Here is a 16,734-nt window from a genome sequence, read left to right as displayed (position 1 = left end):
AAACTCATAGAGATCCCACCTGCCTCTGCCTCCTGAGTTCTGGGATTAAAGGAATGGGACATCACCACTGAGCAAGAATGTCATTTAAATGGGAATAAAGTTAAAAGACAGCTTAAGAGTTGATACAGCTCTCCCTGGAGGAGAGGACTCAAGTGAGTTGGTAGTTGTGCATCATAAGAAAAGTTAATTAAAAAAATTAAAAGACAACAAAAGGAGTAGATCCCTTTAAGGAAGCAAGCTTGAAATACATAGTCTGGTTGAAGAGAGAAACCTTGTTTACTATCAAATAACTCAATCAACAATGGATCCGGGGGCTGGGAAGGTACCTTGTAAGGTAATGGGAGAAAACTGGTAAGGCACACACCTACGGGCATTTCAAGGGAGGGTTAGATATGAGGGTGCTACCTGAATCAGTGGCTTAACCCACGGACACAGTCCAGCTGGAGCAGACTGTTGGAGGTGGGTGGGAACTATAGAAGGAGGGGCCTGCTTTGAAAAACTAGGTCATTGGGAGTGACTTCGAGGGCAGACCTGGCCTGGCCACTCCCTTCTTTACTTTGCTTCCTGCCTGCCACCCAGCGAACAGCCTCGAAACAAGATTCTGTCACCACGATATTCTCACCACAGGCCCAGAAACCAAGGAGCCAAATGGGCTTGGACTCTAGAAATCATGAGCTGAGACAAAGCTTTCCCTACTTGGGCTGTCCTGGAAGGTCTTTCTGTCACATTAACCCCTCTTCCCCGATGGGGTAACTCTGTCTTCCTAAAGCAAAGAGGGCGAAGACTGTTTGATTCCTACACACTGTGATCTAAAGAGTGGACGGCCTTGGACTTTGAAAACCCCCCACACTAGGTGCCCAGTGCTACTGGCAGTCAGCAAATCTGCATGCACTTCGGGGGGAGGGTCTGGAAATGACAGGAGGAAGCTGCTTTGGGTTGTGACTGTGTGCACAAAGTCAAACCCACAAGGACTAGGGCTGTGAGATGCCTGCTGTACTTTTTTTTTTTTTTAGTAACAAAGGTGTTTTTATTCTCAGCTGAACTCGTGTGTAAGAAGAAAAACAGTTTGGCATCTCACTGTTCTCTCAATTGGAGCATATTCTTCAAGATATTCCTAACATTCTGGAACATTCTCTGATCGGAAGGCCCGAAAGGTGACCTGATGGCTTAGAAAACAAAGCAAACAAGGGGGAAAACATGGCATGTTTGGGTAGCAGAGACGTCTGTTTTATTTGGAAATATTCCATTAATCTGTTAGGCTTGTAAGCATCGGTTTGTCTCTAACGGAGAAGTGGTGTCATGGTAATCCGGGGACACGAGCTGCTACTTAGAATCAACGCTTTCCCTTTCCTCAGTGGGAATTGTTGTAATAAGCAGGCCACTGTTGCGGGTGGCCACCCCGTCACTGACAGGGGCTGGAAGGGGACACCTTCCCCCAAATTGTGCACTATGTCTCTTATGGGGTCTAAAATCCATTTCTCCATTTTGGATAGTTACTTCTTGGATCATTAAGGCCTTCTGCTCATTGATTAAAAAAAAAAATCTACCTTTCAAGTGTAAATGTCCCTGGGATCGATGGCTCATTAAGTATTTCATTATATTTTAACATGACCACTAGCTGACAGTGTATTGATATTGGTCTGTCTTTCGCCATTCCAGTAATGGGATAACCCTTCCTTCAAGTTCAGCTCTACGCTTCCAGCGGCAGCTGCCCTGCAGAGGCCTCTATTTCCCCACTTTATTTTCCCTCTACCCTGCCACCCAGTGGTGGGTGCAGGACCTAAGCTTATGCATCCATCACCCCCCAGCCCAGGCTACATAAGGATATCTAGCAATGGGTACCCAACTCAAGCCAGACAGCCTTCTCTCCTCTCTCTCTCTCTCTCTCTGGTGTTTTTCTAACTAGAACTGCTAGGGAAATGTTTGCTTTCTTCTTATCAGAGGTGATAAGTGCAGATAGCCGCTGCTTATAGTCCGGCTTCTATCCTCTCCTGACATCTAACTTAAGATAGAGAAGTCTCCATGCAGGAAGAAGCAGAGATGGATGATAAAGAGTCCCTGAGGGTACCTGAGACTCCACTTCATGAGATAATACTGTGCTCTTTCTTGATTTGTTTCCAAGAATCACAAATGATCCTTTCTCCTTAAGCTCTTATGCCTGGGCCATCTGCCATTGGTCTGAGAACCCAAACAAACATTTTACGAAAAAGACCCAAGATAATTAGGGAAGACATAGTAGTATAAAACTAAAAGTGTGTGTGTGTGTGTGTGTGTGTGTGTGTGTGTGTGTGTGTGAGAGAGAGAGAGAGAGAGAGAGAGAGAGAGAGAGAGAGAGAGAGAGAATTGGTCTCACATATATAAGCCATCATGTATTGAAAGTTCCTGGATATCTTTTCACACAATTTTGAAAAGATTAAAAGACATGGATGGTAAGGTGACCAGGTGTCTGCCAAGTAATATTAGTCTGGGACCACAATGGACTGTTAAGTTCAGGGTAAGGCTTCACAGTAGGGACTGACTGATGAGTTAGAATTTGTAAATATTGACTTAAGAAGGGGTGGAGAGGTGGCTCAGAGGTTAAGAGCACTTACTGGTCTTGCAGCGGACCTGGGTTTGATCAGGTTCGGATCCCAACACCCACATGACAGCTCATGACAGCCTAGAACTCCAGTTCTAGGGGATCAGGCATCTGCAGGGTCCTGCAGACGTGTGGTGCATACATCCATACAGGCTCATACACATACACATAGACACAATAAATAAATCTAAAAAAAGAATTAGTGACAGTCCAGTGGTTCATTTTCCTCACCAAATAAGACAAGCAACTTGTAGGACCACAATAGGCTTACAGTGGCTGCTAAAATTTTATTTATTTCTTTTTAATCAGTGTATCAGAGAAAAAGGGAAGCTACTTTTTTATTCCCTTCACCTCAATATTATTTAAATTTTGACCTACCTGAACATCCAAGAGGTCCTCACTTCAGAAACATGTAGACTAAGACTGGATACATAGAGGGAAGAGTAGCATGGCTCATGCCCAAGGATGATTGATATGCAAATTCATGAAACATTCCACACCCTTAAAAATTCACTTTGTTTGAAAAACGTCATCATGATGTCTAACGCAACTGACATGCTAATTAAAAACAAATAATTAAAAATAAACCATCCTAGAACCCAATTTATTACTAAAGGGCCATTTTGGCCACGATGGAAAGAATTGGAATTAGGCAGCTTGCATTAACCCTTCTGCAGTAGGTTTACCAAGCAGCTGAAAAGTGGGAAGTTTTTGTCAAGTGAGCTAGAGCCAGTCCCCTCCAGTGTTCTAGGATGACTGTTGGCTTCTTCTACATGACTGTTTGGAATTCAGGGATGAGGCCTAGAGTAAAGACCGTTAAGTTGACAACATTCTCTAATGGATTTTGTGAGGATTTATGTTGGTCAAAGGGCAATTAAAAAAATTCTTTCTATGCAGTTTTGATGAAGAAGAAAATAGTTGCCTTTCCACATGTGTTCTGAGGTGGCAGTGTGACATATCAGTTGCATTCTGGGAAATTGATGTTTAGAATTGAAAATGAAAACATCTGTGTGGTAGTGGCACACACTTTTAATCCCAGCATTCAGGAGGCAGAGGCAGTAGGATCTCTCAGTTCAAGGCCAGCCTGGGCTACAGGGCAAGTTCCAGGACACAGAGAAACCCTGTCTCAAAAAACCAAAAGAAGAAAACGAAATCCATATTCAAAACTTTACCCTGTAGTCAGGATGCTGGGAGTGTCCCCTTTCTGAGGCTACCGAATCACCCTCTTCTTCCTCCTCAGTTTGTTCCCAAGTAGCTCCTCTTTTTTCCAGCCTCTGAAGGCTGATGGGAGACCATCAAAAGTTCAAAGCCAACTTAGGCTATGTGATGATGCTCTCCCTGTCTCAAATGTCACCACCACAAAACCCTCTAAAAACTAATGCAGAAGGGCCTGACTGTGAACTCTTAGCACCCTCATCAAAAGCTGGGCCAAGTGGTACATGTTTGTAACCCCTCGAGCTTGCTGGGCAGCCAGTGTAGCTGAAACTGTGACTCCAGGTTCAGGGAGAGACCCTGTCTCAAAAAGCAAGGAAGGAAGCAATGGAGAAAAGCTCTTGATAAGAGCCTTTGGCCATCACATGCACCTGTACATACACACATGCCTACACCTCTATATAGCGGTTACGATGGTTCTGAATTACCCAGATTTCGTTCCCAAGTACCATGCCCTGTTATTTCCTGCTTCATTCATCTACCGGCAAGGAAGAATTCTTCCTTTCCTCGTGCCTGGCTTGGCCTGCTGCCACTCCTGGCTTCACTCTAGGGTCCCAGACCTTGAAGTGCCCTGTTCTTCTTTTCATGCTTTGCTCTTCCCTCTCTGCCACCCAGCTTAGCCCGTGACACTTCTAGATGCATTTCAGCCCAGCTCTCCACATACAAAGACATCCCCTCCGCAACTGCTGGTTCGTTATCTCCCCGTCAAAAAGTTGAAGCAAACCCAGCCTGGAGTTCACAGATCCTTGCTGTCTCAACTCGTGTGTTGTCTAAGAGAGCCAGGCCAGGCCAGCATCTAGGCCCGGACACTGCCAGGCACAGGACCTGGCATTTTGTTTCACTGTCAATCAATCTATATGCATCACCCAGGACGAGGGGCCAAGGTACACCTGTGACGTGGTAATACTGACCTCTAGAGAAAGGCCTTCCTTCACAGAGTGTCTTTATCTTCTCATTGAGTTCCAGGACAGTGATGGCAGCTTCTTGTTTAGCTATTGCCAAATCAGTCTGTAGCTTTTTCACTGTCTTGTTGTGCTTTAGTTTCTTAAAAAAATAAGAATTTCCTGTCACTGGAGACAGCAGATGCATCAAAGGGATAAAAGGAATTAATCGTGTCTGGGCAAGCATGGCTTAAACACTCCATTTATCTAAACCCACTCTCTCCATCATCAATTCTTTTAACTTTCCTGAAGGGAAGAGGGGACTCATCTGGATCTAAACCCTGTGGTTTGGATACTTGGAGTAGAGGCAATTAGAGAAACTCTATTTGTCATTCAGCATTTATTGCCAGGGTGCTAATGCTTCCAAGTATCAGGTTTCTACCTCAACCTGTAAGCAGATTCAGGAGAGACAAGCAGAGCCTTGATTAGGAGTCCTGTCTGCCCTGACATTTGAATTTTATCTGCATTCAAGTAAACTCTGGAATGCATGTGGTTACCAGGAAGTATGGAAATGTAGACATTTGCAGACACTTGCTGCTGCGGCTGTAAAGGGAACATGGTCAGGTCTAAACCTTCCTGGGAACTCTATTGGGAAGTGTTTACATAACGGAAGGATTCACACTGAGCCTTTATGGATTTCAAAGTGGATTTGATTTGTCAGAACTGGACTCATCTGCAGAGTTGGAGCCAGTTTGTTAGAATAAGCGCTGCTTTCGCACATGGGTGTTGCTTTTGGGTAGCTGCCTTTCCACTGGAGAGCTCACCTTGCCAAGTCTTTGTGGCTGATAATTAAGAAGCCCAGAGAATGAACAAAAAAAAAGTTTGTCAGACACAAATCTTGAGATAGGGAAAGGAACGCTCACTAGAAAAGAACCCACTCTTCTCTGGCCTCTGAAGGGCGTGCATGCAGGCTCCAGGGAGTCAGCCTCTTGGTGTAAAAGCCAGTGAAATCAGCTAGCTAGTCAAATACAGGGTTAGAGAGACACAGCTTTCAGGTTCTAAAGATGGGTGATGAGACCAAGGGATGCAGCTAAGTGGGGAAGCATATATATGAAAGCAAAGCAAGGGTTCCCCCACGAGCATGGGAAAGCAAAATCTGAAGCAGATTGTCAAGCCTGGCAAAGTTGCCCATGCCTGTAACCCCAGCAACCCCTGGGAAGCAAATGGAGAAGTAGCAACAGGTCAAGCTTATTCTGGGCTACATATCAGAGATCAAAGCTAGAGTGGGCCATGGGAGACTATCACGTGAGAAATAAAAACAGAGATGACTGTCTTTTAGATTTAGCCCAGGATGATACATCATAAAATCTTCATTAATGACATAAAGATGGCTAAAAGCAAAAGAACAACTCAGAGGAATGGTAGGTAGCAAAGGAGCCTTTATCCAGGGAGTAGGAGATCTACCATATGGCAGGGTTTACCCTTGGCCATCCACAGCCCAAGTATCCCGACTTCTCAGCAGCCTTCCTCATTTCATTGTGACACATCCCCTCATTATCAGGAATTGCACTGGGTTGGCTGGCTGCTAAAATCAAGACCAGTCAAACCTTATAGTTGTTTCCTTCTTTCTGAGTGTCTAGTCACTAAAGCCATTCATGATTCACCTTGGGAAATAGATAAGTTCCGGAAGAGACTGAGCTGAACAGGGGGTGTCTCAGGAGGTTAGTTGTTAAATGGTCAGGCAGATCTGTATCCCCTCCTCTCATGAGCTGGCTTGAGCCAGTTTGTTCCTAAAGACCTTGTCCACCTAAGGCAGGCAGCAATGGCATCTGGGAGGCACTGGGCTGCTGCTCACTTTCCCTGTTGCTATCTCAAGAGGATTCCACACTTGGATTTTCACCATGCCTTTTACAACTCAGAACTTTGGAGATAGAAGACTGCGGAGGTGAACACTGAAGAAGTGGAGATGATGAAGAGACACGTACAGCAAGAGGGGAAGAGAAGGGAAATGTTGAACTAAGAGTAGAAAAAAGAACTAATAATGAAGCACATGGCAAAGAACTGCGGACTAGATGTACTGATGGGGGCCAGTTACACCGACACACACAGAACAGTAGAGTGAGGGATGGACTGCCAGAGAAACAGACATGAGACACATTGAGGGGCAGAGGGAGAACTCGAGAGCTTTGTTACATATTTGTTCACTATGACAAGCCTCCAGTATCTCTGTCTGCTTGAGGTTTAAATCAAAACATCAAAGGATGAATTAAAAATTGAGAATTCACTTTCCTCATGATTCTTTTTTTTTAAGCTGATAGAATTTTATTTTATTTTAAATTTATTTTACATACCAACCACAATTTCCCTTTCCTCCTCTCCTCCCATTCCCTTCCCCTACCTCCTTTCCATACCCTCCCCCAATCCACTCCTCCCATGGGAATCAGCAAAGCATGGTGTATCAAGTTGAGGCAGGACCAAGCTTTCCCCCCTCCCTGCATCAAGGGTGAGCAAGGCATCCCACCAAAGGGAATAGGTTCCAAAGAGCCAGCTCACGCACCAGGGACAGATCCTAGTCACACTGTTAGGGGCCCCACAAACAGATCAAACTACACAACTGTCACATGATTCTTTAAAAAAACAAAACAAACAAAAAAAAAAACTTTCTTTTTTGAGACGGAGATTTGCTGTGTATCCAAGGATGGCTTTAAACTTGAGATCTCACTCCTTATAGATGTATGAACATTGATAATTCTTAATAGTCTATATTCACTTTCCTAAACCATGTTAAATTCTTTGAAGATAAGCATTTTTCTAGAAGCTTTTTTAAGAGTAGGCATTGATCATAGGTAAACAAAATAGTAACTAAAAGCAACCTGATGTGAGTTAGTGAACTATAACCATGAGTTGACACGATATTCCTAAGTTAGAAAAAGTCACATGGCCATATTTTGACAAGGCCGCAGAATACAGGAACCCCAGGTGTAGACATTGTGCATCTCAATATCAACTAAGACTTTCAACTTTCCCCTTTTCAATTTTGTTTTTATTTCTTGGCATTTGAATTCAGATCCTTGTATACACTAAAAATGTATCCACCTCTAAGCATGCTCCCAACCCCTCAACTATTTATTCATTTAAGATATTTTACTTTAAAAATCTATAACTTCAAGACTATATTGTTGTTCTCTTACAGTAGTTATGTGTCAACCTTTTCTTATTATTATAACATTTGTCTGCTTGCCTTATGACCTAATAGGGAAATTGAGGCTGTTTTGTTTGGAAAAAACAGTATCCAAGTGCAGTCATGACAGTTAACTCCAGCTATCTGAGGGACTATTCAAGGGGACAGGAAGTTGAGTCAAACTGTGTTGTTCTAGAGATACCATGAAGAACAATGGGGAGAAAACAGGAGGAGGTAGGTTTTGGCAGGACACGAGAAAACACTCCCCAACAACCAGAGCTGCATCCATAATAAGATAGGATGGGTCCTGGCGAGGACCTGCTGCTCTGGGAATGATCAAGTAGAGACAGGAGGAACATAACCAGGCAGGCCCTGCTAACTCTGGAAGCTGGGTCAAGAGGTAATTCTGAGTTTGGCTCACCCCCCAGTTCGTTCCATCTCTGGCCCCTCCCACTCACAGAAAGGGCACAATGCAGGTACTAAGAGCCCAGCCTCTAAAGCCTGGAGGGCTGTTAGCATCACCAGGGACATTTTAAAGATGATTCTGGTTATTTGTGAGAAATTGGATAAGAAGGCCCATGCTTCTTTTAGAGTTCAAGGATGATGTGACTCAAAACATTCATTTTGCTATTTAGCTGCAGAAAAAAAAAAAGGTTAGGTGAAGTTAAATTTACAATACAATTTGAACAAACAAACAAACAAACAAACAAAAATCCTCTAGACTGGTTGCCTAAGGTTTCTATGGGGAAGTTTTGGTTACTTAAATACTCTTTCGAATAGTTTAACATCCTTGCCTTTTTTCTCCATCTCCAGACAGGATTACTGTGTGTTACTAATTCATAGCTTTAATGGAGCCCTTTGGCCAGTTTGAAAAATTCAATTTGCCAATGTGTTTTTATTAGTCAGGGACATCAAATGATTTCAACAATGATAATATTTTCCTTTGCTTTTCTTGGCATTCACTAGCCAGGCAACCCAAGTTTTGCACTTGAATCTAATGGAGTCTGTTATGGTCTCCCTAGTAACCAGGGACTCTCTTTACTCATTACTGAAAGGATAGGAAGGCTTCTATTGCCTGAAGCGAAATTCCTATTACTTTGCTGTTTTCCTATTTCTCCCAAAGGGTGGAAAGAGGGAGGAAATCATGTATTTGTGCAATGTTTTGAAAAGGAAATATTTATCTGTATCATATTGCTGAATGGCTTGCATTATAACAAGTCAAGAAATAGCCAGGGAACTATTTATAGAGGAGTTTCAACACAGAGCTGTTGGTGATATTCTAAATTTCTCGGTATTTCCACATACTTTGAATCATGGCCTTGTATTGTGCAGCTGGGCCTTGTCACTTAATGGTCATGAGAAACTAGGCCAGCTACATGTCATTGACAAGCTACATCCCTATTGTGGTGATCAAATGATACAATGTTTAGATGTGCATCCTACTCTGTGTGTGTAGTAATGTCTATTTTATCATTCCTTGAAGCACATAGGACACATTTTAGCCCTTCACTAATATATGAATATATCTTTGTAAAAGATGTCTATCCACTCTTTATAAAGTGAATCTGTGCTTATTTGAAAGTTAAGACTTCCCTCTTTATCATTTTCTGCATGGGTGCCTTGTTTCTTTCTTACTTTATATGGATAGATAAAATTTAACTTAAATGCCCTGAAAACAGACCTGTGAATGGCTTGATCCTCTCTTCAGCCAGTGCTGGCCTGAAACCTGAGTGAAGTCATGGGATAAGCTGAGGAGTTTTCTCAGGCTCTAGTTCATATTCCCAGGGCAACACTCTTGTCTCTACAACAGGAAATACTTCCCCCATATCTGAAATCTTCCTGGTTCATCCCATATTCATTTCTTATGTTACAAAGATGAAAATGTTGTCTACAAATGACCACTAATAACACACTCACTACCAAGGATGTAGGACAGCATTGGATTTGAATGCAGAAAGTAGAGTTAAATTTCTCCTCTCAATCCTTTTCCAGTTAATAAAGCAGTGAAAATATAGAAGTGTGTGGATTAAAAGTCAATTGCACAACTTTTCTTATGTCTTTATTCATCACAGCCCCAGGAGATCATTTTAAGGTCTAGGGTTAGCGACTATGTGCCCTGTGTGTGTTCTGCAAGGGGCCATGCAGGGCATGTTTAGAGATTATTTCATTTTGCATTGCAACCATGCCTTCTAGCCCTTAACCCACATTCCCACTCCTCAGTAGTGAAACTGAATCATCATTCAACTTGTGTCTCTCTAGGCAGATGAGATAGCCGAGCTACTGGAGTAGTAAAATGGACTTCAAGCAAGACCTTTTCTAAACAATAGCGCCATTAATATTTTTATAAGTTAATTAAATGTAGCTTAACAGACTTGGATATAAAACGCTGACTTTGAAGTAATATGGGGAGACATTTGTAAGATGGTTGCTGTGGTAACTCCAGGAGAACCTAGATATTAAATGAAATATTTGATAAACCTAGACAATAACAATGTAAGCAAGATGTTGTTAATTTCCTCAGTTGCTCTTATCAGGGGATCATCATCACATTTATCTATCTATCTATCTATCTATCTATCATCTATCTATCACCTATCTATCTATCCATCTATCTATCTATCATCTATCTATCTATCTATCTATCACCTATCTATCTATCTATTACCTATCTATCTATCTATCTATCTATCTATCTATCTATCTATCATCTATCTATCTATCTATCTATCTATCACCTATCTATCTATCTATCTGTCATCTATCTATCTGTTAGCAGGCAATCACCACCACATTTCTGAGAAGTATGGCATGACAGAGAAGGTTAATCAAATGAAACTTTGCTGCAAAGCATTTTGAAGGGAAAACACAAATGAAAACTGAAGGTTAGTCTTCTTCCATTTGGCCAGGTGTCAGGGAAGAGCTGATACACAAAGGCTTAGGGCTCAGCATGGCTGTCACCATGCACCTATGCTTATATGACCTCTGAGAGATGCCAAGAGAGCCAGATTAAAAAATCAGAGCCAACTATTTTTTCCGAGTTCTTTACAGTACCCTCCCTCCCATTTCATTATTTTTACTCCTCCCGTTTGATGGGAGGAGTCTATACAATCCATTTTAATTATTCCCCAAACTTAATAAGTTCAAGGTTCCAGTGACAAAGCAACCTTATTGATTAAGCAAACAACTGAACTTTGTAGAGGGGAAGGATCACCCTAAAGTAAGGACCAAGTCTCAATTATTTTTCTTTGTGAGATATAAGATATATATTAGAGATATAAGAGAGGATTTCTAGTTGACATCTTAGCTTCCAGAACACCAATATAAGTGTCCATTTAATAGAAATTACAGATGAATACAAACTAAAGAAGTATTATACACTTTGGAGAGAATTTCCTTGGCAAGGGAGTATTTTTTAACAAAAGAATTAAATCTTTGCACTAAAGACAATAAGCTGCCGTTCCCTTCCTGTGGCATACAGCCCATTCCCGGGAATTTTCTAGAGAGAAATGAACACTTATTGACCCTCTGCAGTACACCAGACATAGCTCTTGGAGTTTCATGTTCATTGGCTCATTTCCTATTTATAGACATTCAGTGAAATTAGACTATTGTTTTTCTCATTTTAGACACAAGTACTGAGTTACAGAGATCCTGAAGTAAATTGCTCAATGTGTGAAGATTCAAATGCTTGTACACTATTTACACCCTACCACCTATCACTAGGGCAAACTGGACACAGGCCTCTGAGTTGTGCCTAGCATGGAACATTTCATAGTCTATACCTTTCTAACAGATATGCAAGTAGTGTGTAGCTCCTGACTCTGGAATTCTGACACTGTGAACTTGACCTGAGAGCAAGAAGTCATGTGGGGCCATCAAATCCTAGACTAACATAGGCTTGTACTTCTCAGAGCCAGAGGTCCTGACTCTTTATTTCTGTCCCTCCTCATATGCCAATATTATGTTGCTTTCTGGCCAAGAACAATTGGATAGGTATATGATTGGAACTCAGAGCTGTACCTAAGATCCCTCGAGTCTAAGGCTTCAGTATCAGAAATAGTTGGACTTCAGGCAGTCAGCCTTCTCTTAAAGCCTTCTTTATATAGTTAGCCAGCATGCAAACACATGCATGTGCTGCATACACTCACATACACACAGGCATACACACACAAAGACTTTACTCATGATAGAAAGAAGAGTTTAGGCAATCAACTTCTTGGTAACTTGGAAGACATGAGCTCTGGGATGGGAATGAAGTTCAGTGATAGACTGCCTATTATGCTGGAGGCCCTGGGTTCAGAGCCCAGCACTGCACACTCTCCACCACAAGAAACAAACAGAGTCAGTCTCTGCCAGCAAACTTGCTCTTACAGGTGCAGCACGAATCTTAAAAGGTCTTATTAATAAAAACAAACCTGGAGCCAGGCATTGGGGTGAACGCTGGAAGATCAGAGAAACAGAATCAGCCATAGCTAACCTTACCTCACCAATTCTTTAGCTGATCTGGTTTCCTCAGACTGAAAGCCTCTTCCTCACCCGAATGGATCTCAGCTGAACTGCTGCTAAAACCTAAAAGCTTAACATGACTCTAGTTCCTGGTCCTCACAACTTATATACCTTTTTGCCTCCTGCCAATACTTCCTGGGATTAAAGGCATGTGTCACCATGCCTGACTGTTTCCAGTGTGGCTTTGAACTCACAGAGATCCAGATGGATCTCTGCCTCCAGAATGCTAGGATTAAAGGCATATGTGCCACCACTTTCTGGCCTCTATGTCTATCTAGTGGCTCTTCTGTTCTCCGACCCCAGATAAGTTTATTAAGATGCACAGTATATTGGGGGACAGAATATCACCACATACAGTGCTAGGCTATATGCTATATTATACTGTTAAAGATGTTCTGATATTAAGGGGGCAAGTTTCCCTGATTTTGGCTGGGTCCAGGAAGAAGAAATCATAGTGTTTAAAGGAATCTTGAAAAAAGAAAAATGTGGGCAGTACCACAAATGCCAAGTCTACTTGGTCTCAGCATTTCAAACCACACCCTATGAGCAGAGAGAAATGCATTGTCACACCTAACAGAGCCTGGTAGGAGACTGTTTCCAAGTCCAATTCTCCCTGGGGACAGAGGCCAAAGAGCCCAAGCTGTACATGAAGCAATTTCATTTTCTCAGCCCCACCTTTACAGGTGCTGGGATCATTAGCAAGCAGCAGCAAATGATGTGGGTGGAAAGGAACAGACATCAGAAAGGAGAGTATTCACATGGAGAAAACGAATTCCCTTATCTGCCTGGTGAGAGAGATGCTAAGTTCCTCTAACAGGATCCCAAAACAACGAAGCGCTTTGCTATGCAATTACTTTATAATTGGGCAGATTTTGTTTTCTCTCTTTTTCTGGACTCAGCACTACTTTTGAACTTTAGGAAAGGCATCTTTCTAGAAAGGAATCAGCGCTATTGGCCACCTGTGACCCCTCTTGATGTACAGTCAAGGGCTGGAAAATCAAGATCCCAGGCATCAAGCTGATTTGATGACTTCTAAGGTTTCTTCTTGTAATTCAGACAACCTGATTAAATTAATATTCCTAGTCAACAACTTTTTTTTTTTGGCCAAGCCCCACTTAGCCCCCAGAGCGGTAGGCAACAGGGGCACCTGTGCACGGAGTACAAGGGCTGACTGTACTACAGTGACCAGGAAGTTCAAATAAAAATGGGACGCAATCTTAGGATGGGGACAGTGCCTATGCAGCACCAAACACCTGAAGATACTACACAAGAGAGAGCAGCTAAATGGGGCCTTTTGGGGGCTGTGTATTGTTTCCGCATGCAATGCAGTGTTTCAAAACAATCGCCATTTTATAACAGAAATCCTTAGGCTTGAAATGAAACCCATATGCTCTCATGTGAAAAAGATTTTATGTTAAAAGTATGTAGGGATGAGTGTTTTAAAAATTGCTGAGGAGTGTATGGATCCAGAGTATAACTGACATTATTATTTTGAATTTTGATTCTTTGTAAGTAGAATTTCTGAGATCCTAATCAATTACTGGCAATGAACCATCCTGGTACATGATTTCAGAGTAAAAGCTGCAAGTCAACTACTTAATAGCTACAATTAAAGGAGCAATTTGTCAATTCTTTAATATTTCAATTGCTTTAATTGGAAGTATCTGGAACAAAAATAGTTTTATAGAGGACAAGAGTCTCAATTAAGGTTTCTCCTAATGAACTAAAAACTTATCAGATTCATTGCAAGCACTCTTTGAAAGTAGAGTAGCCTAAACCTAGACATGATCGTGGGTGGTATAATGTACCACTGGAGTACCTAGAGATGATTGAAATGTGGGCAGTGTAATGCACATCTGGAGTTCCATCTTCTCAGGAGACTCAGAAGGAGAACGAAATGAGTCTAGAGTGCAGAGCTAACCTGGGCAATGTAGAAAGATCTTACCTCTTAAAAAGTAAAGGTTATAAAAAATATAAAGGTAGAGATGATGGAAGAAATCACCCTGGCTTGCCATTCATCACAACTATCAAAACTTGTTATTTCTTTTCTGTGGAAACAGTTGAGCACTTTGGGAAAAGGTCTCAACATCCAGCAAACCTAAATAGTTTTATTCCTTTATTCCTTATCCTCAACATCCTGGCTATGACTCTAGCTGCATATTAAAAAAATGTTTCCATACTGTTTAGAGAAACTCTATGGTTCACATCATGAAACCACATTTCTTGGTGTTGAGATTAAAATATTGGGATTTATGCATAGCTGTTTTAAAATAGTTCTTGAAACAAGTTGCTTTCAAAATCTGCTCTGTATGTGAATTGGTTTGCACACCATGACCTGATAAAAATCAGTGGATTGAGTGTGAGGAGTGGAGGGGGAGGGAAGGTGTGGTGCTGATGTAAACTTTTGCTTTGGAGGTATTAGCAAGTTTCAGATTGCATATTTTAACAAGTCTAAACAAATACCCTCACTAGAAAACGACTCATCAGAGAGAAGCTATTCCTTGGCTCTGTGAGTCTCAAGGGTCTGCCTCACTTGTTACTCCAGTCTCTACAAAGTGCCTTCACTGATTCCATTACCAACCTAACATATGGATCTGACCTCCCTGGTGAAGATCTGTAACTAACTATAGGAATCGTGACTAGTAGGTCTCTATGCTGGTTCTCATCAACACGCCCTCCTCTCAGATGGGCCAGGATAACAGTAGGGAGGGGACTGTGTGGATTTGGCTGAGTACCACTTGCCACATCTCTTGCTTGTTATGTCACAGTTTCCCAGAGCCTGAGATAGTAAGATGGAGGGATAACTGTGCCAGTTGTTTGTCAATAAAAGGTTGAAGATTTCACAACAGATGTGTGATAAATTGCCTCTTTTCTTCTTGACCCAGAAAAACCCATGCATGCTGGTCAATTTTGGTTAACTTGGCATAACTGTAGTCACCTAGGAAGAGAGAACCTCAGTTGAAGAACTTGCTTCCAACAGATTGGCCTATGGGCAAGTCTATGAGCATTTTCATGATTAATGATTGATGTGGGAGGGCTCTTCCCACCGTGGGCAGTGCCACCCCTAGGTAGGTGATCCTGGGTTCTATCAGAAACCTGGTTGAGTAAGGCATGAGGAGCAAGCCAGTAAACAGTGTTCCTTCATGGCCTCTGATTCAGTTTCTGCTCTAGGTTTCTTTCTGCCTCTGCTTTCCTGGAGGATGATGGACTGTAGGCTGCAAATTGAAATATACCCTCTTTTCTCTGGGTTGCTTTTTGGTCATGGTGTTTATAACAGCAACAGAAAGCAAACTAGAATACCATGGGAACCATGTTCACTGACTTTTGATTTGAACTTGAACTTCCAAATCATCTTTGAAATAGTGAAAACAATACTAGCCTGGTGGGAAATGGTCATGTCTGGTGCCCAGGAATACATCCCTGGGGTTCCCGACTGAATTTTACACTCCAAGATGAGAGTAAGGCTGACACAAGGTCAGCCAATCAAGCATCTATGAAGCCAAAATTCAGGGTATGCCCAAGAAATACTTTTTATTGTGTAAAGAGTGAATAGATGAACTTGATGCCTCTTTATGTTGTTCAAAGGTTACATGTCAAAGGTGACATTGACTTCTGTTTGCTCTAACCCAGTTCCATAGTGTCTTATGTAAGCTGATGTCAACTTTCTGAGTCACCAGTGTCCTTCACTTTCCAATGGAGAGCACAACATGTTCATAATCTTAATCACTTTGAAGTATATAGGGCAGTAGTGTCAAATACAGAGATGTCGCTGCCAGGCTACCAATTTGCAGATCTCTTTCAGCTTGCAAAAACCTAGAACTCCCCATTCCTCTTCCCTTCTCCTCTGGGTAGCTGTAATTTATCTTTCTGTTTCTATGAATTTGACTGTTGTGGGAACCTCATGTAAATAAGATTATCATTTTGCTCATTATCTTCAAGCCTTATCCATCCTGAAACATGGGTTAGAATTCCCTTCACTTTTAAAGAAAAATAAAATTCTATGGCATGAACAGGTCATATATTTTCTTTTAATATTTTTACCATGTGTATATTTTTACCATGTGTATATTGTGTGTGTGTTTGTAAGTGTGTGTGTGTGTGTGTGTGTGTGTGTGTGCGCGCGCGCGCGCGCGCTGGGAGGTGTGCATGCCACATGCATGGGGTAAAAGGACAATTTTGTGTAGTTGGTTCTCTCCTTCCACTTTTATGTGGGTCCTGGGGATCAAACTCAGGTCATCAGAATTGCATCAGAACCTTTGTATGTGGAGCCATCTGGCCCTAGGCCACATTTTGTTTAGCCACTGATTCATCTCAGCACATGGATTGATCTTACTTCCTGCATTGTTAGAAGATATTTATATATATCCTTCCACACT

The 16,734-nt window shown here is 41.9% G+C and overlaps 1 protein-coding gene across 1 annotated transcript in view; it reads right to left on the bottom strand.

Moving 5' to 3' along the window:
• The window catches only part of Ccdc192 (coiled-coil domain containing 192), a 197,474-nt gene that overhangs the window by 66,431 nt on the left and 114,309 nt on the right, over positions 1–16,734 (bottom strand). Inside the window, exon 6 of the mRNA XM_036204485.1 lies at positions 4,702–4,834. Within this exon, the coding sequence (XP_036060378.1) occupies positions 4,702–4,834 (133 nt within the window). The remainder of the gene's footprint in view (positions 1–4,701; positions 4,835–16,734) is intronic.

Source organism: Onychomys torridus, chromosome 13, assembly GCF_903995425.1.
Source record: "Onychomys torridus chromosome 13, mOncTor1.1, whole genome shotgun sequence".
Lineage (NCBI taxonomy): Eukaryota > Metazoa > Chordata > Mammalia > Rodentia > Cricetidae > Onychomys > Onychomys torridus.
The sequence above is the reverse complement of the archived record's forward strand: the minus strand, read 5'-3'. Positions and strand labels throughout refer to the sequence as shown.